Raw genomic sequence first — 25,892 nt, 5'->3', positions numbered from 1 at the left:
TCATCAAACATGGACTTGGTGTCGCGGCAATTTTACATGGTTCGCCATCATCCACCAAGCTGTTGTAACTCAACTGTACTTTGTCAAAACTGTCCCAAAGTTGACATGCTTGATTACTGTCATGATTTTAGGACATCTGCATGCCAATATTAACTCATAGTCATAGCGCCACCTACTGGCAACCACGGATGTAAGCAGGATTCTATAATTACAGCGGCCCAAACACTGAACTTAATAAAAGGGTTTGTGGTCACACCATGAGAAAAAGACTTCTCTGATCTAAATATGTGCAAACTAAGATGCTTGGAGAGCAAACGTTAGACAACAGTGGTTCTCAAACCATGTCAGTGGGCATTAGTATAAATGATCTGTCCAGGGCTTCTACATGAGAATCAGGTTAAATGTTATAATGAATGCTTCACACTACAATCTAAAGTTACAGAAGAGCTTAAAATAAAAACAGTGTTAAATTGAAGTGTTCAAGTAAAAGCAAATGACACTGCTGTTCTGTTAACTTTCATGTAAGTCCAAATACAATCAGCAGGACACTGTAGGGAGTTGAACTTCGTCACAGTAAACTGACAGTCTGTTATATTTCAAACATTGAAGTGCATTCACGCACATTCATTTTCTTAAAGATCTTAACAGGCTTACATCTATGATTGTATTGGAGGTACACTTAAAACATTTGAGGCTTAAGACCTGGCAACATGATCTTGCTACGCTGCAGGTCGACGCAGGAAAAATCATCTAACTCGTGCACGCAGTGTATGATGGTCACAGAAATGCATGGCCGCGTCATCCAGAGTCTGACGGTCACAGAAATGTATGGCTGCGTCACCCAGAGTCCTGCCAGTACCAAGAAATACCGTTTAACTTGTGCACTCAGTGTATGACGGTCACTGAAATGCATGGCCGCGTCATCCAGAGTCTGAAGGTCACAGAAATGTATGGCCACGTCAAGCAGAGTCCTGCCAGTACCCTCGACGTGCGTGAAGTTGCGAGGGCCCGATCAATGCTGCTTGCAGCTTTAATTATTATTCTTTTTCTCTCAAATGAATTGCCTTTTTGGGGGCTTTATCATATCCCAAAACTCCCCATATTTGGCAAGCATACCAGAAGCGTACCAGAATTTATACCCATAAATTGATAATTTATTGGTCCCATGCTTAAGTTTGAAAAAATGGCTCGCTAGCGCCCCCTAGAAATCTGACCGGCAACACCTTGCGGCAACTCTTACCCATTGTGTCCGATTTACTTGAAATTTGACACACATGTCCACCTCCACCTACTCTACAAAAAAGCCAATCAGATTCCTCAGCTCCGCCAGTCAATATTTTCCGCCATTTTGAATTTTGTGAAAAACACATTTTCACAAACTCCTCCTACTAGCTGGGTCTGATTGGTACCAAATTTGCTGTGGATCATTATTGGATCTATATCATCAACAGTTACTAAAAGCTTGTTGATAACCCATTGCAATAGGAATATATGGACCAATGAATTTCATAGGGGCATTGCCTTTTACAGCAATACATATAACTTCAAAACCATGTGGCTTATCGTCACGAAATCTGGTGTGTATGTCCACATTGTGTTCTGTAACAAACACTCAAATTTGTATTCCATACAACCACTCAGGGGCGATACAGTAATACTCCCATTTTTTGCATTTTTAGGCATTTTTCATTGTTTTCAGGCGTTGTACTTTAACAAACTTCTCCCACAAAATGTATGCGATCAACTTCAAATTTGGTCAAGGTGATCTAAAGACTTTAATGATGAAAATTTGCAAAAATGGTCTACTGACATTGAACGACCTTCGTTTTATGTGGCGCCCATGTCACGCACATTTCGTGCCGTTCGCCACAAAAGAGGAAGTTGTTGTAACTCCAAGGTACTTTATTCAATCTGCCCCAAACTTGTTATGCATGATGCTGGTCCAGTCTTGAGCACATTCCCATGCCAACATTTTCAAAAAGTCATAGCGCCACCTCCTGGCAAAAGGAAATGACAAGTTTTATACTTTGATGTACTCTGACTAGGAAGTTACCCAGATCAGTCTTTAATTTGGTAAGGTAAGCCCTAAGACATTGATGATGCTTCATCATGAATATTGTGAGTTGATGCAAAACGCTGTTGCCGTGGCAACGCGTCATTCGCCATGAAAAATGAAGCTTATTTTTATGTGGCTTAGGATGCTCAACAAGCCTTGGAACTTTACACAGGTGTCATAGGTGATGTAAATAAATATTTCATTTGGCTTTTTGGCTTGACTGTTTCAAATTGCCTCGATAGCGCCCCCTACAAATATTCAAATACGCAGCCCCAGTGCTACGTTTTACCTACATTTATAAAATTTGGTAGGCCCATGTATCACATGGAGACTTAAAAAAAAGTCTTTTGGGACCATGCTCTAAAATTAACAGGAAGTCGGCCATTTTGATTTTTGTGTGAATTTTCCCTTGATTTCCAGTCGTTATACTTTAACGAACTCCTCCTAGGGAATTAATCAGATCGACTTCAAATTTGGTCAGTACAGTCTGAAGACCCTTGTGATGAAAAGTTACTCAAAGCTTTACGTTTGATGGAATGACATAGCTGTGGTGTGGCGGCCATTTTACGTGATTCGCCATTAAACAACAAGCTGATGTAACTCCCCTGGACTTGCTTAAATCTGTCCCAAACTTGCCATACTTGATAACAGTCACTGCCTGAGGATGTCTACAAGCCAATTTTCACTCAAAGTCGTAGCGCCACCTACTGGCAACAGGAAGTCAGCGTTATGTGACAGACGGAATCCGATTTACATGACATTGACATGTGGTCTGCACTTGATGTAGAGCAACGTAATGCATGTTTGCGTGTGTTCTGTAGCGCCACATAGTGGATGCAGAAACTGGTGGAATATTTGCACTACATAATTTCCAGCATCGCAGAGTCCAGCGGGAAAAATATGTTAAACTCCGGGACGCGTTGTCCGATGATCAAAGACATTTGTGGCCGCGTCTGCCGGCGTCCCGCCAGTACCCCTGAGACGCGGGAAGGTGCGAGGGCCCGTCCATCGCTGCTTGCAGCTTTAATTTGAATTTACAATCTTCCTGGTGCTCCTTAAACTCTCTACTGCTGAAAGGTGCATTGAACTATTAAAACTAAATTTGATATATAAATGTCACTGTGCTTGTTTAAACACAGTGATGGTGCCCGATTGAATTAGGTTTCACTTTTGTTTAAATGCCCCGGCTTGTTTAACAGATGTATTGATAAAGTATCGGCTTTTTACTCGCAACTATTTTACTGCACGTAGAGTAACAAGCGTAGCTGGCGTCACCTTGAGTAATCTTCACTTCACCTGGTTCACTTCCCCACAGCGGCCTCTCTGCTCGCGTTTTATGTCTGTGTGTGTGTGTGTGTGTGTGTGTGTGTGTTTGGTGTCATGTTCAGAAGCAGTCGGTCACGTCTTGTCACTCAAAAATTACTTCTAGGCAATAAGCAGTTTGATTAATAAAAAATGTTCTATCGTCATAACGGACACATTAACCTACAATAAACAGTACAATGTAGATGGATCGTGATTCACTGAACTTGTATAGAGAAGCGTATTTCCACCACTTCACAAAAAATACTGTATCATGCTGATAAATTACAGTAGTCTGCTGTTTTGGTTAATTGACGGCATTTACTGTTAATGTACATGCGAGGGATGAACATTTAACTGTATGTTACCGTTATTATGAAATACTGTAAGATACTGTTTTAAATCCACTGTAAATGTACAGCTATTCGTTATATACACTGATTAAAACATTGTTATGAATATTCTATTCCATTGCTGCAAATGAATCCCCCTAAATGTTACACACTGTTCCTTTAATTAACTGAAATACATTTTTAAATTTTTCCCTGTATTTCCAAAATTGGGTAGCGTCCTAAATTGGATCTAATGTTAAGTTCTGTTACCTAAAATAATTGTGCTTAATAATTTAAACTGAGGTCCATTTATTTGTATTTTTCATTCTTCATTTTGGATATTTCCAAAAACAATGGAAATTGAGAAGATGAGAATGACAAGAAATATTAAACATGATACTGACCATTCCTGTTTCAGCTTTCAAACCGTGGTCTGGAAGAATACGGGGCACCCTCCAGGGACACAGTTAATAAGCAGCCTCTTTAATTAGCTTAAGACAAAACTGTTTCTTTGTCACTCGAGAGGTGAGACGCTTCCACTGTCACTATTCTGCTACGTCATTCGGCTGGTGCCGCCCCAGCGCTCAGTAAATGGGATAAGGTGTATACATGCGACAGTCTCCCGGTTTCTTTTGGAATACTTAAGCGAGCATATTGAGGTGACTATATTGTTATTACATATTAAATTAATTATTTAAATAAGTCATAAAATAACATGAACCGTCAGTGCTAAAAAAGGAAATACATTTAAATGAAAGATGGAATTGAATTGTGACGTTAAATCAAAAGTAAAATCAAATTGAGGATTTGGGGAATCGTAACACCCTAATGATAACAGAAATGAGCACGTTTAGTATATTACTCCAAAGAAAGCCTGCTGAACTTCTAATTGTTATACTTTTGAGTTATTATTTTGTCCATAGACAATTCAGACTGATTACCTAATGTCTGCATTCCTTTGCAGATTACCCACAATCCCTTGGTATTACCAGCCAATGTAGATACATTTTCACAACAGCAGATTGACCATTTGTCCCATTCAGAAGGATTTAACATGAACCTTTGTAGTCTATGTTAACACCAGTGGCATGGCCCTATGGAGGCTGGTGGTACAGATGAGTTTATCTCACTTGAGCCTGTAGTAAGGATGGTGAAGACATTCCTTACAAGTTGTATTCATTATGTATTTGTGTCAGAGAATATCTTAATGGAGAAATTAAGTCAGGAAGAGTAGGAGTAGAGAAGTATTGTGCTTAATGAAGCTGTCCAATAAATAAGTGCAACCGGCTTCTGAGGGAAATAAAAATCTATGCTTCATTATCCATACTGTGACAGGTCCCACAACTTGATTGGTTGCAAACAGCATGGAGACAGTCAGAACCTTTGGTCCAAGTCATTGTGCCTTCTCCTATTCTGCTACCAATTTAGGTTTCTAATTGTTGCTGTCTGAGACAACTATCTCTGCCAACTATTGTGGCAACATAGCTGAATATTCTGGGAGTACTGCCAAACTTTCTCACTGCGATTTGAAACAAATTGAAGTTTACCAATAATGAAAGTGCACAGAGTGAGGTGGTCTGCTGCTGTGTTTAAGGTAAGAGTTCCCAGACTGCTCTGAAAGCTCCAGGAGTCCTTGAGGGGAAACCAATGAAAGAGAACATAGCTTAATGTTCCTTTCTGTATACTGTATATTCAGCAGATAGCCACATGCTTCCTTTAACACACATGGAGTATCTATTTCTCCTACTGTCAAGTCACCAGAGATCTCACACAATTCCCCCAATGAACCATCTCCGACTAGTAGAAGTAAGTAGTGCAGCAACACAAACGTGATCCTTGACTGGCTTCCCAACAACCAACAGGGCCAGTTGTGTTTACTGAAGCACCCGTCCAAGCTGGAACCTCCACTATCAAGGATTAATTCCTGGGCCCAGCACTGGTGGGTGAGTGTTTTTTTCCTGTGCCACACAAATGCCCATTCAACAGTTCCTGCATGAGAGTCCTTTAATGATAGTGTGTCCAGTTCAAGTACAGTCAATTAGCTGTTCTACAAAATCCAGCACTCGAGTGTAGTTTGATTTGAAACATGTTACAGTGCTTTTCAATCTGACTTTTTCACTTATTTAGGAACTCACTTCAACAGTAAGAGTTTTAATTAAATGTGATGGAATTTTTTCACGATAACCTAAAAGGTAAATCCTATACAATATCTGTCACAAGTCCTGCAGCTCCATCGAGGACTGTCTCATCCACTGCGTGGGAGAAGCTTAGCATTGAAAAGGCTACAGAAGCAGCTGTGCTCAGAGATGAGGGAGTAAAGATGTACATTTGCCAACCAACCAGTTCTCATTCTTTAAGCCTCTTCTCCAAACATACTATAAGAAAACACATCTGGTCAACAGAAGTCTCACCAAGAGCATTTTTAGAACATGCTTCTGGGGCGAACGGATCACAAGTCAACAGCTCTAAATGCGACTGTGATCCCATCACTCAGGTAGTTTAACAATGTGGCCTGGGTCGCATTTGACCACAAGTTATTTGTAGATGTTTTTTATCCCAACTGTGAAGCAGATATCAATACAAATTAAGAATTATGGCCATGATGAAGTAGTGTCAGCAACCAAGATGTGTTGATCAGTGGACCTTTAATCTTTAGGCTCCTCGTCCTCACACAGAGGTGAAGACACTCCTGACAGGGAGACCTGGACCTGGACATGACCCTATGAAACAGCTTCTCCGTGGTGCAACATCAGATCCTGATATCCTGAAATTATGTTCAATGAGCCTGATGTCTGAAAATGCAAATATGTGTCCAAAGCACCTGAATTGAGAGGAATATGATGTCTCCCCTCACAGGGATTACGTGAAGGAGAATATGTGAAGGAGTCTGACAGGGGGAGAACGTGATGAATGGGTGAATGCATGTTACCTGTACCTTGTGTTCTGCAGACTCAGGTTCCAAGCACTGCAAACAAGTTCTGTGAGGGAGCTGTAAGCCTCTCTCTGACCTTACAACTTAAATACATGTGATGTGTTCAGGCTGGCACTAAGTGTTTAGAGATTGTATGTCCAATTAGTCATCATTTGATGTGCGCTCATTACTGCCCCCTGTGGATGAAGGGCAGAAAACAGCTCATCTTTTTCTATGGGAAGCTTCTCGGACTTTCTCCCATGCAGAATGGGATGGGTCTGTAAAGTTATGAACATGGAGCAGAAAGCGGAACACTTTTTAAAACTTGCTTCATATTTGTTCTTTAAATAGAATATCATTTAACATAAATTCTAACTACAGCCTGCTCAGTACGGGTAGTTTTTAGCACAAAAATACACAACACTTCTGTGGCAGCAAATTTCTGCCAGGTTTTTAAATGAATCACAATTCAAATTTATTGACTTTACTCAAAATAGCAGGACTGAGAATTTGAGGGCAAGTCTCATCACTCATTATGTTTCTTTCTGTCCAGCGGTATTTCTGTTCTCCACAAACAAACTCATCTATGTGCTGTAGAGCACTTCCAGCTGTCACAACACTGCATCAAAATTCCTCATTAAAGCGCAATCGAGACATGTCAGACGACACCAAGGAATCACATCAAGGGATGATTTTCAGAAAATTGCCCCAATCCCAGATCACCTTCTGCATTAATTAGGAGGCTTCTATTTATTTAGCCTTCACTGGATAGCAATCCTGCATCATCTTTGTTAATCCTGCTCTAGTTCTGTCAGAGGGCAGAGAAAGGAAAGCAGGGTTGTGGATTCAGAGCAGCCCAAAAAAAAAAATGGAGAAAAAAAACAGAGCTAGGACTGTTCAGGGGTGATCGACGGGAGCTTCAGCCAATGCCGGCTGAGCAGAGGCTGCCCTCCCCCTCCTCTCCCCCCAACCTTGCGGAGCACTGGACCCTCTGTGTGCTGTAGTACGTGGAAGAGAGGGAGATCGAATACCGCGTGAGGAGTCTGCCTCCGTGTGTGCGTGCTGCCTACTACTACATGCACTGGATTTAAAGCATCTTCACTTCAACGCTGCAAGTGGTGGATGAATCCAAATTGACATTCAGGAAAAAAGCAAAGAGAGACAGAAGGAGAGGGGGAAAACAACAAAGTGGACAGCTCACTGAAGCTCCCTGTTGTGGGAAGATACAAAAAGAGAGTGTATAAAACAGCAGATCAGAATCAGCTCTGTTTAGGAAGCATGTATAACTCGGTGTGTTTCATCATCCTGTCATGGGTGTTTGCTGTGCTTGTGTTCCCAGGTAAGACTTCTTCTATTCCCCCGTCTCTGTTCTTTTTGAGTCTATGTTTACATTCTTCTGTCTTGTCTGTGGCTCCTCAGCTCCTGTTAGCACAGAGTGGTGCACTGTTGAGATATATACTCGCTTTCTTTCTTGCACTCTGTCTACAAATCAGTCAGCTTGACTCTGTGAGGCTTGTTGGTACATCTAAAAGACGAGAAGTTGTGTTTTAAGTTCATAGAGAAGGTTCCTGTGCTGGTTCAGTCCTGCCAAGGATTTTACAACAAGGAATGAGAGAAAAAAAAAAAAGTTGACACACTTGACACTCAACTTGTCAGTGTTTCAGAAAATTATGTTAAACTGTGGGCGACTGTGGCTTCACTAGTCGATGCCAGACACTCCTGTCATGTTGTATGAATGTCAGTTAGTTCTGATGGGCAGGTGGCACCTTGCATGGTAGCCCCTGCCATCAGAGTATGAATGGTTGTGAATGGGTGAATGATGACATGTAGTGGTAAAGCTTTGAGTGATTGAAAGACTAGAAAAGCTTATACAAGTACAGTCCATTTACCATTTAAATTGAAGAATTATGGCCACGATGAAGTAGTGTCAGCAACCAAGATGTGTTGATCAGTGGACCTTTAACCTTTAGGCTCCTCGTCCTCACACAGAGGTGAAGACACTCCTGACAGGGAGACCTGGACCTGGACATGACCCTATGAAACAGCTTCTCCGTGGTGCAACATCAGATCCTGATATCCTGAAATTATGTTCAATGAACCTGACGTCTGAAAATGCAAATATGTGTCCAAAGCACCTGAAGTGAGAGGAATATGATGTCTCCCCTCACAGGGATTACGTGAAGGAGAATATGTGAAGGAGTCTGACAGGGGGAGAACGTGATGAATGGGTGAATGCATGTTACCTGTACCTTGTGTTCTGCAGACTCAGGTTCCAAGCACTGCAAACAAGTTCTGTGAGGGAGCTGTAAGCCTCTCTCTGACCTTACAACTTACATACATGTGATGTGTTCAGGCTGGCACTAAGTGTTTAGAGATTGTATTTCCAATTAGTCATCATCATATAGTTTAGTTTGCATTAGAGAAAGTCGGCCACTCATTTGATATCAATAGAAGAGTATCTCCTTATATCACAAAACAACAGTGTTGCACAGGGTTGGAAGCATTCCACACTCGGCTGCATGGAGTATGGCAGACTGGTTCTGGTGCTGGTTCTGGCGCTGATGGATTTGGCAGGTTGCATTAAGGGGAGCTACTCTCTCTCAAAGCCAGAAACCAGAGAAGTCTCAGACTTGTGATGTCGTCAAATGTAAAGTTTGAAGCTTCTTCACAGATACTGAATGTTTTTTTATTCATACCCAAATGTATTGTATTGAATTCTTCTCAGTTGAGACACTGGGTGCTCTCAGTGCCATCTATAGACCACAGTTGTACACGCATGAGAACGATATTAGCAGGAAGTAAACATAGACCCAAGCTTTTGCCTAGCAATGTAATTCCATTGAAACAGTCTATAATGTCTTTCCCAATTCATTGTCTTTGGAGATGTTCCAGATTGTATACTTCATGACAATTTAAGCACTTGATTTTTTGGAAGTGGGAGAGTTGTTCATGGTTAATAATGTTTCTTAGACCACAGAAATAACAAGCATGAATTTTGAAAATGCGTCAAGTCCCTCTTTAAATCAAGCAAAGATCAATGGCTTCCCTCACTTTTTCCATCGATCTAACAGAAGTGCCTTGTCTCCATCAGGTTGCAGTCATTACTGAGCCTACACAGTGTTGGGGTTCTGACCAGGAACAAAAGTTAAGAATAACCTTCCTTATCACTCCTTCAGAAAAGTAATTAGTAACACCACCCATCTTGGTTTTGCATTGTAAGCAATAATAATTGCGCGAGACTTGATGTCTTCGGTTATCTTGTTGCCTTGTTATTAATGCCCGACAACAAACGCACATCACACAAGCCCACATCATTTCATGTGAAACCCTCATCAAATCTACAACAGATGGCATAAGCAAAAGTAATTTGGCAGATCATAGGCCCTGCAAGGCAAACCATACTTCAGTTTAATTGAACATAAGACCGATTGAAAATGTGCTGTAGGTTAGCTGTAACTCAAAGGGAAATCGTATGAAACGGAATATGAGGACAAACAGAAATATTCAAATGTAGGAAAATGACAATCTGGAGCCGCTCAGCTGGGAATGACATGTCTGGATATTGCGTGTTTTGACGTCAGTTCTCCCTGTTGTGTATGTGTTGCCCAATGTGGACCTCCTGCTGTGTGGATGTACCTCAAACTGCACACGCACTCAGCATGTGAGTAATGTATGTGCAGTTTACTAACTGTGCTGCAAATATGTTTATTCATTATTTAGTGTTTTATGAACATGCACATGCTACAGAATCAACATGGTCCAAGTACAGCTTTAGTATCTAAGGCCTGATTCAGGACCGTGGTGGTGCTGCTGTATGAAAGTTATTAGCATAAGTATCTTAGATAATATGTCTGCTGTATGTATAACAAGAAACAATCACCTGAACAGAAAGAGTCTGTGGTGTGATCAACACACATTTCCCAGCATCCAAAGTGTTTCACAAACCTTAAAGCAATAGTTTTGGGAAATAAGTTTAGTCGTATAAGTCAGTGTGGAGAGCGTATCATAGTCACGCAGATACGTTCACATCATCATACGTCATACTACACGGTGTACAAATAACACCTAAAAAGATGTTCCTATTGTTTAAAAGGACTTAGTTATTGTCGTGTCATTGATACGCTGTTTGTAAGAGTGGGCTAGTCTTTCTCCTGCTAGCAAGATGAAGATCTCCACCACACCAGGCGGTGGTGCTTTAGGAAAACACTACCGCTGTTGTCCACAGGAGCCACCACCATCTACACAAACTAAACGTTCCTGATCTACGGTTTGGTTAGGTTAAGAGAAACATGGTTTCGATTGAAAAGACTACTTTGTTAAGACAATGTAAAAACAAACATATGGTTAAAGAGAAGAAATTATTGTGGCCATCCTTTAAAAAAAATAAATGTTTCCAACTTGGAAACAAGAGACTGTCTCCCGTGTTAAAGTCCAACATTTTGTTGACCCATCTGCACCCTGACCTCCCTTGTGTTAGTCTGTAGTAACAGCATAACTTCCTCTTTTGCTCCAGTTATAATCCCTACAGCGCTATAGGACGCTGTCGAGCCCTGACACGACTAATGCAGTCATTCTTCTTTGGAACACAGTCTGGCTTATTGGCTTTCTTGTTGAGAGTTTGATGAGAGGATTCATTCTACTGTTATACTGTATCTGTCTGATACATATAAAGCTACAGCGCAGTTATTGTTAATTAACTCAATAACACGTCACCTATCTCACGTGGCATTCTCTTCCCCCTTCTGCTATCTGTGTTATCCATCTTGCAAGGACTCCATTACTGCATCCTGGGTTTAGAACGTTGCCCAAGACCATTGTGATTGGTTAAAAAAAATACAAACAGGCCAGAGCACTTTCCCCTATATTAGAATAATGTGTGGAGCCAGACACAGCACTGTGGAGGTAGTTCTGGCGATGTGAGACTACACATCATATGTGGTAACCTCACTCATCATTCACTCCTCCCTACTCATTATCCAAGGAGTTCTATTGAGGACTAGATGGTGAGCTCGTCTGAAAAGTGAAGAAACGCTTTCGGAGATTTCTTGGGTAATTTCCTCTTTGTCGTTTATTACTGCATTGCTGTCGCACAACTGGAACTTGACAGATCAATGGCAGCTGATATACCATCTATAATAAATACATAATGGCTACATTGTTGAGTTGACTCTTAGCGACATGCTCTGAGGGGAATTTCAGCAGGTAGATTTAGTGTTGTCTAGGACTTTTATTGTGAAAGGTCAGAGCGGAAGGAGTAATAGTATGCCCCTGTTGGGCAATACAAGTATTTTTCCAAAACGATAAATACAAACAATATGAACAAATACTTTGTTGGCGTTTGTGTTGACATGTGCTGCTCTGCTCACATTAAATATATTATTTTTACACCATAACTCATGGATTCATCTCAGTCGCGCTGCTCTTTCTCCTCTCGTCCGTCTGTCACATCTTCCTTCAGTCTAGTGCATGATGGTGTAACATGTCGATTAGTGACTCTTAGCAAGAAAAAAAAGAAATTCCAACGGAAAAAGAAACCCTATTTCTTCAGAATTGTAGCAACAGAACTCTTGTCAGGTAGTTATTATAGTTTTCCGCATGTTCTTTTTGAAAATGGAAAAATGTAAGTACCATATAGTGCACAACAAATATCAAGCCTTCTCTACCATGTTTTTCCTCCTCTCTCCTTTTTTCATCCAAGGAAGGAATATGCTGAGTGTGCATGTTCTTTTTCAGTGCTACCCTGCTTTACAGTCATACACATTCTGTACATACCGTTACACCTGGGAGCTGCCCGGCACCACTGCAGTTTATCTCACCCACAGACTGAGCAGCTGCTGCTCACCTGCCTTGCTCAAGGGTATGTTGTCGGTAGATGTTGATAGCAAAGAGAGTGTGAGGAGAGACTGCCACTTTGAAGTTTTGAAGCAGTATTCATAGTCATGAGGTTGTGGTGGTGTTTGTTTGCGTGTGTATGTGTGTTTTCCTACGACAGTGACTTGAAGAGTTCAGAAACAGGGGATGTATTTACTGAATGACATGGCTTTCTGAATCATACACCCTGCTGTTGGTTTAGTTTATCTTCTATTTATTGGGATTAATTGGACTGTCACTCTGTCTGTAGTTGGAGCCTGTATAAGCTTTGCCTTCATTTTCAATGTCTGTAGAGAGCCTGACCCTGTGCGGTGTGAGTCCAGGCAGATTGTGGAAGTTCTACAACACGCATTTGCATCAGCAAAACAAAAATTGCAAGTTTAGATGTTCGAATGAATTCCATATTCTGGCTTGCACAAAAAGGAATTCTTCTCTAGTGTTAACCCTTCTTAAGTGAGCCTGTCCAAATAAATACACTAGAACCTTCTCTTTTTCATTAGTCTGGGCAAAGTAGTTATGAGGATCCTTGATGATTCCTAAGCAGAAGCTCGCTAATGTCGGTCCAATTATTGAGAATTGCTGAGTATTGTGTGTATTTTGACACCCTTTGATACAAAACACCTTGAAAGAACAGCACATTTCTAAAGAATGTCACATGAAAAGGCTTTATCAGCTCATTTTTATTTAATTTAGTACCATTAAGGAGCACAATAGCTTTTTGCCTCTCAGCAGCTTTAACAGTGAAGCCTGAACGCTTTTAGATTCTGGCGGTCTCGTCGTTGTGAAAAATGTAACTATTTGTGTATGCACATTTAACAAAATGATATGAGGAGTACAGGGTGTAATTAAAAGCCATCAGCTAACTGAACTTAGGTTGAATGAATGATTATCCCTTGTGACTTACTTAAAAAACTACCAAATATTCATGTTCAGACTTTTACCCTTTAAAATGCTGTTTGTGTACATAATGCCACTTGGTCATGAACAAAAAAATCGCCCCACATGAAACATACTATGGAAGTGATGATTGTTCATTGGAGTAAGTTTTTAGTTTGTCTTTTGGGATCTTTTGTTTCAGTTCAAATGACCTTTCTTACCTCTGGTTACATGCACATCAGAAGCTATTACTGTCATCTGTTCAGCAGGTCTGTCTTACAGTCTGTCAGAAGTCATGGGCCACTGGTTTTAGAAAAGTGTGTAAGTGATGTACTATGTTGAGCGATCATTGTTGAGAGCAACGTGGTATAATAACCAGTATAACAAGCAGGAAAGTCCACTAAGTATGGCTGGGTCAAACAAACACAGGACTTTCACCCAAAAGAACTGTATCCGCGAGCGGAAAGGCATCCTCTCTCCTATGAGAGCGGTTCTACGACAAGACTTTGGAGGTAGGGATGGAATAGACAGTGGCTTATGTTGCCGCTAATTTGATTGCACTAGCCTTGCCGACATGCTGGGCCCACTTGCCATAAAAAACGTACGTGATCAAGTTCATTAGTTCACCCTTCACCAAAAACATGAGCACTATTCACTGATACATGCACAACACTAGTAGTAATCACTGGTGTGATTAGACTCTTCTTTGAGATTTATAACAAAAGACCTACATCAGTGTTATCCTTCAAACAATCTGCTGCAGACTCTTCTCCTCACTCTTAATTCCTCCTCAATACACGAGGCCTCCCTCAAGGTTACGTATTTATCAAACTGATAGTGGGTGAAGTTCTGGCCAAAACTCAACTTTTCTGATCTCTGTGTGACTCTAAGCTAAAGCCTCCTCAGCTTCAGCTGATTGAGCCATACATCATAATAACACGCCTACAGCCGACTAGGCGACATCACTGCTCGGTTCTGCCCATTGATCCCAAAGACTCAAAATGATGGATTGCAATTATCAGTGAGGGAAATTGGTTGTGAAAATGAAGCTTCAGTTTATTAGCTGATGATGATCTGTCTATGCATCTCCTTCTACTTAATATTTATGCCATCAAATGTCACTTATCCTAAATTGCAGTGGTGGGCCGTCAGGGCCAGCAAGGCCTTCTCTGCTGGCCTAAACAGAATCAGAAAGTTATAGCTATTTTATAATTTAATCATTTTTCATAAATACACATGTATTCTAATTATTTTTTCCATTAGCTTATTTTCTCATTGCACAGCTACTGTCTTCCTCTGTTGCTCTGCTTCCAGCACAGCTTGTTTTAAGTAGAGCTCTTATCCAATCAAATTTCACCTATATGTCTCTAGGTAAGGAGAGAGGCCAGAGGCCTCTAGATAACCTTTGCAGATTAAAGTAAATGGAGACGATATTGTTGATTGTCATAGTGTTCAACCAATCAGATCTTTAGTTTGACATGTTGAGCGTATTCTGACAAGTACGTCAGCATTAACGTGCGCCGTGATTGGTCAGTAGGTTAGTGTCACTGTTGTGAAGCTGAAGCTAGCTAGCAGAAGTTAGTAGAAGTAAGAGTTCAAGTTGAAAGATATGAAAGAAGTTATGACATTGACATGACATTGTTAGCGTTTTGCTTGGTGTAGTTTTGTTTTTTAATACTCAATGGCTGAAGGAGGAGAAACAGATTTGGGAGTTACTGGCAACGCCTTTCTGGAGAAGAACATTTAAGGAAAAGCTGGACATCGTAAGAAAGGGTCGGCCAACCCCACAGTTAGCAGCCCTGACCCAGCCAGGAGAAGGATTTGTACGAACGGTATTCTTGGCTAACAGCGTCGGAGAGGCGTTGCACATTTTATGGCTAAGAATGCGTTTTATTTGCAACTGATTGTCTTGGCATATTCATGTATCTGCAATCTGCAGTTGTATTTGTAGGTGTTGAGCTTCATTTTTACACAAAACAAATAATAACCTATAGGGGTTAGGGTCGGACATTTGATTCTCTGTTTGGGCTTTTGTTTTCTTTTACAAAACAGGAATTATGGTCTGGAGAAATGAGGATTGTGTAGCGATTTCTTTAGCCCCGTTTGAATCAGTAGGAAAGCTAAACGCTGCAGGGAGAGTTTGTAGCGTGTGTGCTGTTGTTTCCCTGCTTAGCTAGTTTAGCATAGTCTCCCAGAACACACAAGCCTCACCAGAATACAATGTTTTTCTTCCATGGTGGGCGTGTCAGACAGCACGTTGTCTGTTACGTCAGGTGGGTTGCCAGGTTGAGCGCAGCGGCTCCACCGAGAGAACATTATAATTTAAGCTTCTGCATTTTCCAAATGCACTAGTATTATTGAAACGTATTGTTTGGTTCGTAATGCGTACCGAACCGTGAGCCTTGTACCGAACGGTTTAATACGAATAAGTGTATTGTTACACCCCTAATGCCCTGTAGCTGTGGCGTCATACTGAGGTTATCAGGAGGTGGTTCAACTGTAGTAGGACAGCACTGAAGGCCCAGGTATAAAACACACGGCCTGCCACTGCTAAATTGGGATTGTAAATCATGCTAACGGTAGTGCCCTTCATCACACAGAAGAACTCGAGGGAGCTCTGTCTGAAAACAGTCAGCACAGTCAAAGTTATTTTTGCTGCTGTTGTTTCCACTGAAATGTATGAAATGTCACGTTTTATAGCCTCATATTACTCACAGTTGACACAACCAATGTCTGAAAGGAGATGGCAAGTGTGACAATTTATCAACTTGACTCTTTTCCTTGGGATCACATCAGTCATGCATCAACACATTTTGTCAGTATGAGTGAAGCCATGCTCTTCAAACTCCAGAAATATATCAAACGTGCTAAACCGTTTTAGCTGTTAACCCCAGTGAAAGGCAAGCTGCCTGCAGTATTTCTTATGCCAGTGTTTGTTCGTGAGATGCAGCGAACCGTACCTGCACCTGTTCAGAGATAAGTAGATAATTTCATTTAAAGACAGTATGCATAGTATTTTACTATAGGATCTCACCATATATACACCATAAATCCTAATCTAGTTTCTGCTCCCAGCCTTCGGATAATGAGTCTCTGAAATACAAATCAAAAGAAAGTTTCTCAAAATATTAGTCAAAAGCCTGTAACAAAGTCAGATAACACACAATTGTCTTGGGATGTGGGACATTGGGGTATTGTCTAAAAAGCTTTACAATGAAACAATCATTGACAGTGAGTCACTACTTACACACAGCCAGGGCATTGTTGTAATAGTGAACGCAGGCTAACATTCATTGGAGGGGATACATTTGTGAGAGTGCTGGCTCTTGGCATCAGTGAACAATCCCCAGCGAGCGTTCACCAAACGTTGGTGGTTAAATGAGAGCATCACAGTCTTTGAATGGAAGTAATAGATGAATAGGCGACGAATGGCACAAGCAAGAACAAGCATTCAAGTGTAAGGAGGCTGCAGGGGCGTAATGCCAGAATCCTATTGGTTAAAAAGGTATTGGATCTACAGTGTGGCAGTGTTCTTGTTGCATACAAATGCGCTCAGTTTAATCTTGGGCTGTTTTCATTTAGAACAAACCTTCATTGACTCATTTATCCATTATTCACTGAAACAAATGGGTCATAGCACAGGGAATTTAGTGTGCCAATGGCTCCTTTTGTGCTGCAACAACCTCCCTAGATTTGCTGAATGGTAATAGTCGTTTGTTATTTTGACTTTAAAACTGGTCATTATTTAAACTTTAAAGTTAACATTAATACTATGTTTCAGTGCTGCGGTGGGGTAGTGGTCACATTATTGTAATGGTAATGTGCATGTGTTCTTATTGGGATAAATACCATCAGGTCAGTCAGAGATTTCATTCATGTTTTTTAGTGTAATATAGGGTCGAATCGATTTGTCTGCCAATCTCACAGTCAAAAGTGAAATAATCAAATATTGGCCGATTTGATCTCACATTCTAATCGCAACAGAGGCAGAAAAATGTGGTTATCAAACAAACGGTCAACGGTCGGGCTATATCGGGTCCTGAATGTCAGATTTTTACATAGCTTTGCTTGGTTTATTCCAACAAATCATAGTCTATTTTGATGTTAATATCAGCCTATTATTAATACTGTTAATAGAATTTTAAAAATAACTTGCAATAAATATCCTTAGTGTGCGTGAATAAGTCACCATCTAGACTAAGTTGCACTATCCAAATTTGCGGGACCATCGAAGCAGCACCGTGGCTGAATAACAGCAACATAAGGCTCCTGTTTCAAAGTCAAAGAATACGTTTGTTAATCAGAGAAATCACATAAGAACGTACAGCACTTTCAGGGCGCTGTCCATTATTCTGAAGCAACAGCTAGCAATAGCATGTGTATCTCGGCCAATGATTTTGTTGTTTTTACTACTTTTCCATAGATAAATAAAGCTTAAAACAGAGGTGCATCAACAAGCCTAAAAAACAAAAAAAATTAATGAATCAATCAATCAATCAATCAATGAATCAATCAGATTGGACTAAGTACATTCTTGGATGGAGCCACCTCTAGTTTTAATGTAATAAAGCAGTAACTTTTTGTTGGAATGAACCCAAATCAGTGATGTTGAAGCAGGCAATCAGATCAAGCGAAAAGTCTCTTGTCTCCTGTTATTGATTCTGTTATGTACCCTATACTTGTAAATAACATCCATTGCTGTAATGAACTACTTGAAAATATTTGACCTTTGGCTAGTTCCAATAGTTTGCTCTGATGAAGTACTTGTGTTCACTGATCCAGTCAGTTGCGCAGCAGTATAAATAGCCACATGGACGTCAGTGTATTAAAGTAGAGTTTCAGCTGATGAAGTCTCTGTAGCTGCAGTAGTCAATATGTTCATGTGAAGAATGGGTCAGATGACGTGGTCGTTTATTGCGGAGAATCCCCAAAGTATAATCTGCATCGCTGCAGTTTCCATCAGCCCTTCAGAGCTCATTAGCCTCTTTTAGCCCCCACCACTTTATTGTTTTAGTTCTCATCAGGGGTGTTTCCTACTGCAGCAGGCAGCAGTTTTCAGTAAAAAAAATATTATTACTTTTAATATCTGCTGTTCACTTCCTGTCCAGCACCACCAAACTGCAGACAGACACAGTTAGCAACTAGCTGGTGGATAGAGTGGAGATAAGGTTCTCAGGGGTAGATGGAGACCGAATCAGAGAGAATATTAGATTTACATTCATTGGATGGGTTGTTAGAAACTGCCTCCAGTAAAGCATAGATATTTTCTTTGTGACACTAGTGGTGTGCCGTCGTCTAAGCCTCTAGTCTTTAAACATTTAGACTACGTTCAGACTGTAAATCCGATTTGTTTCTCAAATCGGATCTTCAAGACAGACCATCCACACTGTTACTTGCAAGCGATCGCATAGCTGCATGAAGTAGGGGTGCTGGGGGTCTCATATTACACACTACCCCTTCTGATCACTGTCACAAGTGACAAATATATATTTTCAAAAACATGCTGAAGCAGTGGCAGCTGAAGAGGAACAATTTAGTATGAGTATGAGTATTATCAAGCTGTAGATATGAAGGAAACTTCTAAAATTAATCTGGATACAATCTGGATATGCCAAAAATCAGATTTTGGCTGTCAGTCTGAACAAGGCCTCAGTGCAACAAAAGAAGTTTTAATGTCAGGTGGGCTAAGGTGTGTTCAGCGTGGACCAGTTAAGGTTAGAGCGAAACAAAACACATCCATGACACCACGTTTTAATAGATTTACATCTATTCTCATGAATTTATCTAGTTTTATACATAAATGAATAGACGAAAGAGTGAGTTCGACATGTTCAGTATCCTGAATGAATGAGCTGCATCAATAGATATTTTATAGAATTTGACACTGGAACACAAGGTTTATTGAAGATTTGCAAATGTGGTACATATCAATACTAGATAAATTTAAATATATAATGGGACCTGAGCGCAGCAAATTTTCATTGACTTCAGGAATTTAACAATTCTAGCCTTCAGGTATTTGAAAGTTTTTTGCGCTACATGCTTCTGTGCCCTCAGATCTTTCTCGGTTGCACCCACTTACATTTGAATGTAATTGTCTGTATAGAGAGGAAGACGAGTAAGAAGAAAGCTGTACTGTAATGGATTGCAATGGCAGTCCATCATTGTGTCCACCACTTTGGTCCGGACTGAAATTTCTCAACAATTATTGGATGGTTTACCATGAACGTATGTACAGACATTCCTGTTCCCCAGATGATGAATCCTACTGACTTTGCCAACTTTCCCTCTAATGCCACCATGAGGTTGACTTTTTTTGTTTCAAAGTGACATCACAACAACATCTGGATGGATAGCCATTAAACTTGGCAGACATATGCATGGAGTTAGGGTAATATCAGGGTAGCCAATCTGAGGCAGAGTAGGGTGGGTCATGCTTTTTTCATAGTAGAAAATAAATGTTGCCCCTGGGAAGGTCAGATGACCTCATTCTGCATAATAATTAGTCATGTGCTTTGTATTTTCAGAGCAACAGGCTTTTTTTCAGGATAACGGGGTGTTGGGCTCAGTATGCTAACACACTAAACTAAGATGGAGGTGAAAAGTGGTGGTTAACATTACCAGCTAAGTATTTTCAGTGTGACCGTGTTAGTGCACTGATGTTAGCATTTAGCCCAAAGCACTGCTGTGCCTAAGTACAGCTTCAGAGGGCTGCTAGCTGTCTGTAGATTCTATGTTTCCATGTACAATTCTGCTGTCTTGAGATTAGCTTTGAACCAGTTCAGGGAGATGTTCCATAAATGGCATGAATTCATTTAATTGCATATGGTTTATGAACAGAATGGCATACTGTTTTGGTCAATTTGGAATGAATCTCACTTTATTCAGTTTAAACCAGCATGCCTCTACAATATCTCTCACCATCATTAGTTAAGAAATAGTTTTCTATGAAACAATCAGTCAGAAAAACAGGGCCTTTACGTTTGTCTGAGCTGCAAATCATAAATGCATCTGTATGTGGCCATGCTCGCTTGTAAAGAGCCTACTCTCTCAGTTGTAGAACAAAAAGTCAGCCCCCCGCCATACGCAGTGCCTCTCACTAATCAAAGGTCCAAAGCCTGGTACTGTATCTAGGCCAGTGAGTGTTGGACTTGCCTACCAACACAGGGCTACTCACACATGCTGCATTTTACAAAAGGAACTCTGTGCAACCTTCAAACAGAACTCACTTCAGTTAAGTGCCAGGAGTGTGTTTCTGAACGGAGTCACACCGAGGTCATGGCAATGTTTACAAGAGTACTGGAAGCTAGTCCCCCAAACAGCACCAACACAACCACTGTATACTACTACTACAGTATACTGATAAGAAAAAGCAATCATTATTTCTAATGAATAAGTTAATATTTTATAATGCTATTTGATTTTTTTGCCTGCCAAGGTTGCATTCAGTAAAAACTCGGCTCTGTACGAGTGCTGTGTGTGTTTGGAGATGGCAGTGAACTTTGTATGCGCTTCCCCCGGGGATTAAAGCAGTAATGACTCAGGGGACACTCAACCTGAATCTCAAACCTTTTCTAAATATATTCTTTATTTCTAACAACATAATCACATTTTATCTGAAATACCTGGTTATCATCTGGTCTGCTGGTGGGTTAAAGTACCGACCATGGACCTCAGTATCCCAGAGGTTGACCATACATTTATTTTATAGCGTGTGGCTTGTTCTGCTCTCAGCTCTTTCTGTAGTTTCACTCGCATGTTTCTGTGTACTTTCAAATATTACATACAGGTATATGCTACAAATAGCAATACTTCTTATTTAGCAACCTAAAACATAACATTTGGAAAACTATGGATGAGTATGGAATATAACCTTTTTTGGTAATACTTTATAATAATCATTATTAATGAATAGTGAATTGATAGTTTCTGTCATAGCATATAACTCTCTGTTAACAAACAATAACATGATTGTTACAAATATTTGCTAATTATTAGTAAGGTTAAATTATTATATTTTGTCATTAGTTTGTGCAATATAAAATATTTATTTTATAAAGACATTTTTGTATCATAGTCAGAGTTTTTATACTTTATTAAGTATTTATTAATGATTACCAAAGGAGAAATAGTTTGTAAAAAGCCATAGCATAGCTAGATGGACCAGAAATGAATTATTAACCATTGAAAAGTATTCACTATATATCTAAATAATGTTTATATATGCTTTACAAGGTATTTATTAATCATTTTACAAGGTATTATAATCATCACTTGCACCTTTATACTAACCATCCAAATGATGTTCAAAGGCTGTTTACAAACAAATTATTAGCCATTATCAAACTGTTATGTCCATCTGTTTTTTTGTGTTACAAACAACTTTTTAACAGTTTACAAATCATTTCATGTCATTAATAAGTTGTTGGGAACGAAAAGCAGCGTGTTTGAGTTATCATATATAAAACTAAATTATTGACATCAATAGAATTATGAATGTCAGTAAGATTATTAATGATTATTAATAATAACGGGGCACCACCCTGCGAACAGGGACCAATAACCAAACTATAAACTAAGTCTCATAATTAGTATTCACTCACAATGTCAATAGTCAAAGTACTATTCCACATTCAGAGTGAAAGTGAAGGTGTTGAGTACGAGCACAGATCACATATCAGCTGTTATCACAATAAACATGCACAAAGTAATCACAGACAGCTGCTCTTTAAAATATAACAGAGTTTATTAAGTTCCAATAATAATGATCTAATCAACTAATATCTAAACTAACAACAAAACTATACATTCATGACCACGCTATCTAAAATCAACAAACTGTGGTAAGAGGGAGATTGTGTGTGTGTGTGTGTGTGTGTGTGTGTGTGTGTGTGTGTATGCGTGTGTGTGTGTGTGTGTATGCATATGCGTGTGGGGGAGAGGCGAGAACACCGCTCAGACAACGAGCTATGTCACGTGGAACAAAATGGAGTTAGCACGTCACCACCTCGCGAGACTACAAAATGGCACGAGACTCTAACATGGCGATGGACAAAAGAGAGGTTGCGCTATCTACATGCGTCTGACGCAGTTAGCTCACCCGGGAGCTACATTAGCTTAACGCTATATGTGTGTGTGGGGGTTAGTAGAAGAAGAGAGAAAGCAAACAAAACTAAATACTTATTATAAGATATAAAATGTTATAATGTATGCAACAATACATAAAATAACATAAATGATGGCATTACAAAAATTAGTAATATCATTTCAGAGTTTGTTAATAGTAAAATAACTAGTAACTTAAGATTAATAAACAATCCATTTACCATTAGTTAAGGATGGTTATTATAAAGTGTTACCCATTTTTTTTCTTGCCTGTACATCAGCATTTCCTGTCAAAATAAAAGTCCTTTGAAGCAGACACACTGTGACGATACAGTGAAGCAACATAGCCGAAGCTGTGCATGAATGTTCTTTATGTGCTTAGTGTGTGAGTGTGAGAATCCAAAAGGTCAACATCATCAACCTTTCCTGAGATGAACAGAAATTTGAAAGGAAACGTCTTGATTGTGACCACGGTTTTAAGAAAAGAGAATAGCAAAATAAGTTAAGTGCAGAGCAGCAGATATTAGGTTGAATTCAGCCACACAAACCTTTAGAATAGTTAACTGCATTGGCCTAATATTGCTCAAATAACTGCTTTATGAAATTAGCTGTACTTGTTACAATACTGTCACCTTCATCTCTAGACTCATGAACTTTGCAAAGCCCAGATGCAAGAAAATGTTTTTGTTATTGTACGTTTCTGCAAATTGAATGACAACATTTTTACATGTGATCAGAGTGCACGAAGCAAGTGACAGTATTTTCAGCAACCGAGTATTAAGAGCAAAAATGTGTGTTTCTGCAAGTGTGATTCAAGGCTAATATGAATCATGTTAATTAAATGCATTTTTGATTCAGAATCTGCAACAATCTGAAACATAAAGTGCAAAAAGCAAATAATACCTTTAATAGAACTTTTGTAGCACTGTGGTGTTCAGCGTGTTAATATTCAGGTGCGCACAGGCAAGAGGATGAGGCAGAGGAAGAGAGATGTAAACAGGCTGGAAAACGTCAGTGCCATCAGCAGGAGGCAGTGAGCAAAGTTCAAAGAAGCAGCCAGACTATGATTGTTGAGAAACAAACCCTGCTTTAGTCCAAGACCATTATGATGCTGTACGTACAACTGTAGCGTCAATTTCAGTGATGGCATGTTGCACCACTATTTATTTAGTTGATTTAATATTATTCTGTTATTCTATTCATTGTGTATATAGTGTGCATTTTTTATATAATATCTTTACTCTGGTATTATAATTGTATATATTGTGTATTGAAATGTGCATTTTTTTTATATAATAAGATTTTTACTGTAAGCTATTGCTGCTCTGTAACCTATTGCTGCTTGCAACTAAATAATTTCCCCTCGCGGGATCAATAAAGTTACTATCTATCTATCTATCTATCTTACATGCATAGTGTCTTTTCAAAGTAAATGTCCGTCTTCACAGGAAGTTAAATTAGGTTTAGGAAAAGAGGGTGGTTGACGTTAACTTGTGACCATTACAGAGTGATTAACGACTTAGTCACAAACTAGTCATTTGACTCACGTGACTAATGACACTAATGACTCACTTGACTAACGACTGACGTGCCAAAATGTCACTGCTTACTTTTAATTTTGCATGGGACACAAACTGTGGTCTCCTGGGTGAAAGTCTTGTGTTTGTTTGAGCCCTTAGCAGAACTCTGACTCTTCGACACATGAGACTGTCTCTTTCCGTTTCCTACCAACAGTCAATCCAGCTTTACCATGCAGCTATTTTAGCCCAAACTGTGAATCGAGGCCTAAACCTAACCAAACCTCAACCACATCTGTATCAAATCCGAGAAGGGTCTGATTTTTGCGAAGGTGATGTGTAACGGTTTGGAAGACAAAGACGATTACAGGAGTCGGATCTGGAAACTTTTCTTTGAGTCATTCTTGATTGTAGTTATAAATGCAACCCAGACCAGGAAATATATTTTAAACAATTCATTTGGAACAGCAAAGACATTTGGAAGGAAACGTAAGACGGACAGATTATTAATTCTATTCTATATAGAGGAAATGAACCCCAGTCTCAATTTGTAATCTGTATGCCAAGCATCTACGGCTGTGGTAAATAAATGTACAAATTGTATTTAAATGAAATAATAAACTTTCTAGGGGACATGTTTGTAAAATGATGTGTTTTGTCCTTCGGATTGACAGTAGTGTTATCTGCTGCAAATACTACATGATGGAGGTTCTTTCCTGAAGGGGAAGAAGACAGAAGAAGGAGAGCACCACATAACATTTTGTATTGGCATGGCAGTTTCAATACCATACCATGGTCTTTGGAAATGAACAGCGCTCTTATTCCCAGGGCGTCAAACACGGACGTTTTGTAATGGCCTTTGGCATCCCAGGAGGCTGCTGTTCTTGCGTGAAACCAAAAGTCGATATTGACTTATTTTAATTCGTGTTAGTAGGCTACATTACGTAATCTTCTTAATTTATGTCACGTGACGTTATATGGGCTGTGTGATATACTGAAGTTACTCATTTGAGCCCAAACCACGATCTTTTACTGAAGCTATCCAAGTAGTTTTGTTGCCTTAACCTAAGTGACCAATGGATCCTGAACAGTGTTCGTATGTGTCAAGTTGTTAATGAGAAGGGGTTGAAATCAATCATCCATTATCCTAAAGCAGACCACCAGGCTGTGCATCACCACTAACTTACAGTACAACCTCCTTTGTATCCTATAATGCAGTCATATTTTCTTTAGTATGGGACTAATACAGATGGTTACACAAGCTGGTACCAACAGAACTGGCAGTAATGCTGGAAACCAAATTTCTGGAGGTAAAAATCTGGAAGGCCATCTGCCTGACAAATCCATTCCCTAAGGGAGGAAAAGAGAAGATGAAAAGAGGCAGCAAATAGATCAGCAGCAAACCTTTGCGCTTCAGAAAGGAAGGTGAAAAACATTCAGGGTCTGAGCAGTTCTCCTGACTGAGCTGAAGGTGTGCAGCGCAAAGCCAGGATATCTCTCCCAACAAGAAAAGGTTCAAGCACTCACTTGGCATTCTGAGCCCTCAAATCTACCCACTGGAAACAAGAAGCTTTGTGAGTACATGAGTCTGTGGAAAGCTTGGAGCGGCAGATGCAAAGAAAGCTGCAAAGCATCCAGGGAAAGCTGAAACCGAGACTCAGGGGAACTATTGGTAGCGTAATGGAGAAATGACCCCATTTCAGATCTGTTAAGTTTTCTAACTGCTAAGATCACCAGAAGTGTTTGCGTCTGTGTGTGTGTGTGTGTGTGTGTGTGTGTGTGTGTGTGTGTGTGTGTGTGTGTGTTTGTGTGTGTGTGTGTGTCTGTTTGATGCGTGGAGTGTGGCTGTATTTGTAGTCTGAGAGCAGGACAGTGCTTTCTGTTTGATCATAGATCAGAGACGCTGTGTGGCCGTCAGAGTT

The 25,892-nt window shown here is 39.9% G+C and overlaps 1 protein-coding gene across 1 annotated transcript in view; it reads left to right on the top strand.

Moving 5' to 3' along the window:
- The first annotated feature begins 7,618 nt into the window (after positions 1-7,618).
- Positions 7,619-25,892, top strand: part of opcml (opioid binding protein/cell adhesion molecule-like) — a 361,995-nt gene continuing 343,721 nt past the window's right edge. Inside the window, exon 1 of the mRNA XM_068721163.1 lies at positions 7,619-7,940. Within this exon, the coding sequence (XP_068577264.1) occupies positions 7,880-7,940 (61 nt within the window). The 5' untranslated portion in view covers positions 7,619-7,879. The remainder of the gene's footprint in view (positions 7,941-25,892) is intronic.

The sequence above is a fragment of the Cebidichthys violaceus genome, unplaced genomic scaffold (assembly GCF_023349555.1).
Source record: "Cebidichthys violaceus isolate CVI_PGR_0920_01 unplaced genomic scaffold, fCebVio1.0.p SCAF_27, whole genome shotgun sequence".
In the NCBI taxonomy this organism is placed as follows: domain Eukaryota; kingdom Metazoa; phylum Chordata; class Actinopteri; order Perciformes; family Stichaeidae; genus Cebidichthys; species Cebidichthys violaceus.
The sequence above is the reverse complement of the archived record's forward strand: the minus strand, read 5'-3'. Positions and strand labels throughout refer to the sequence as shown.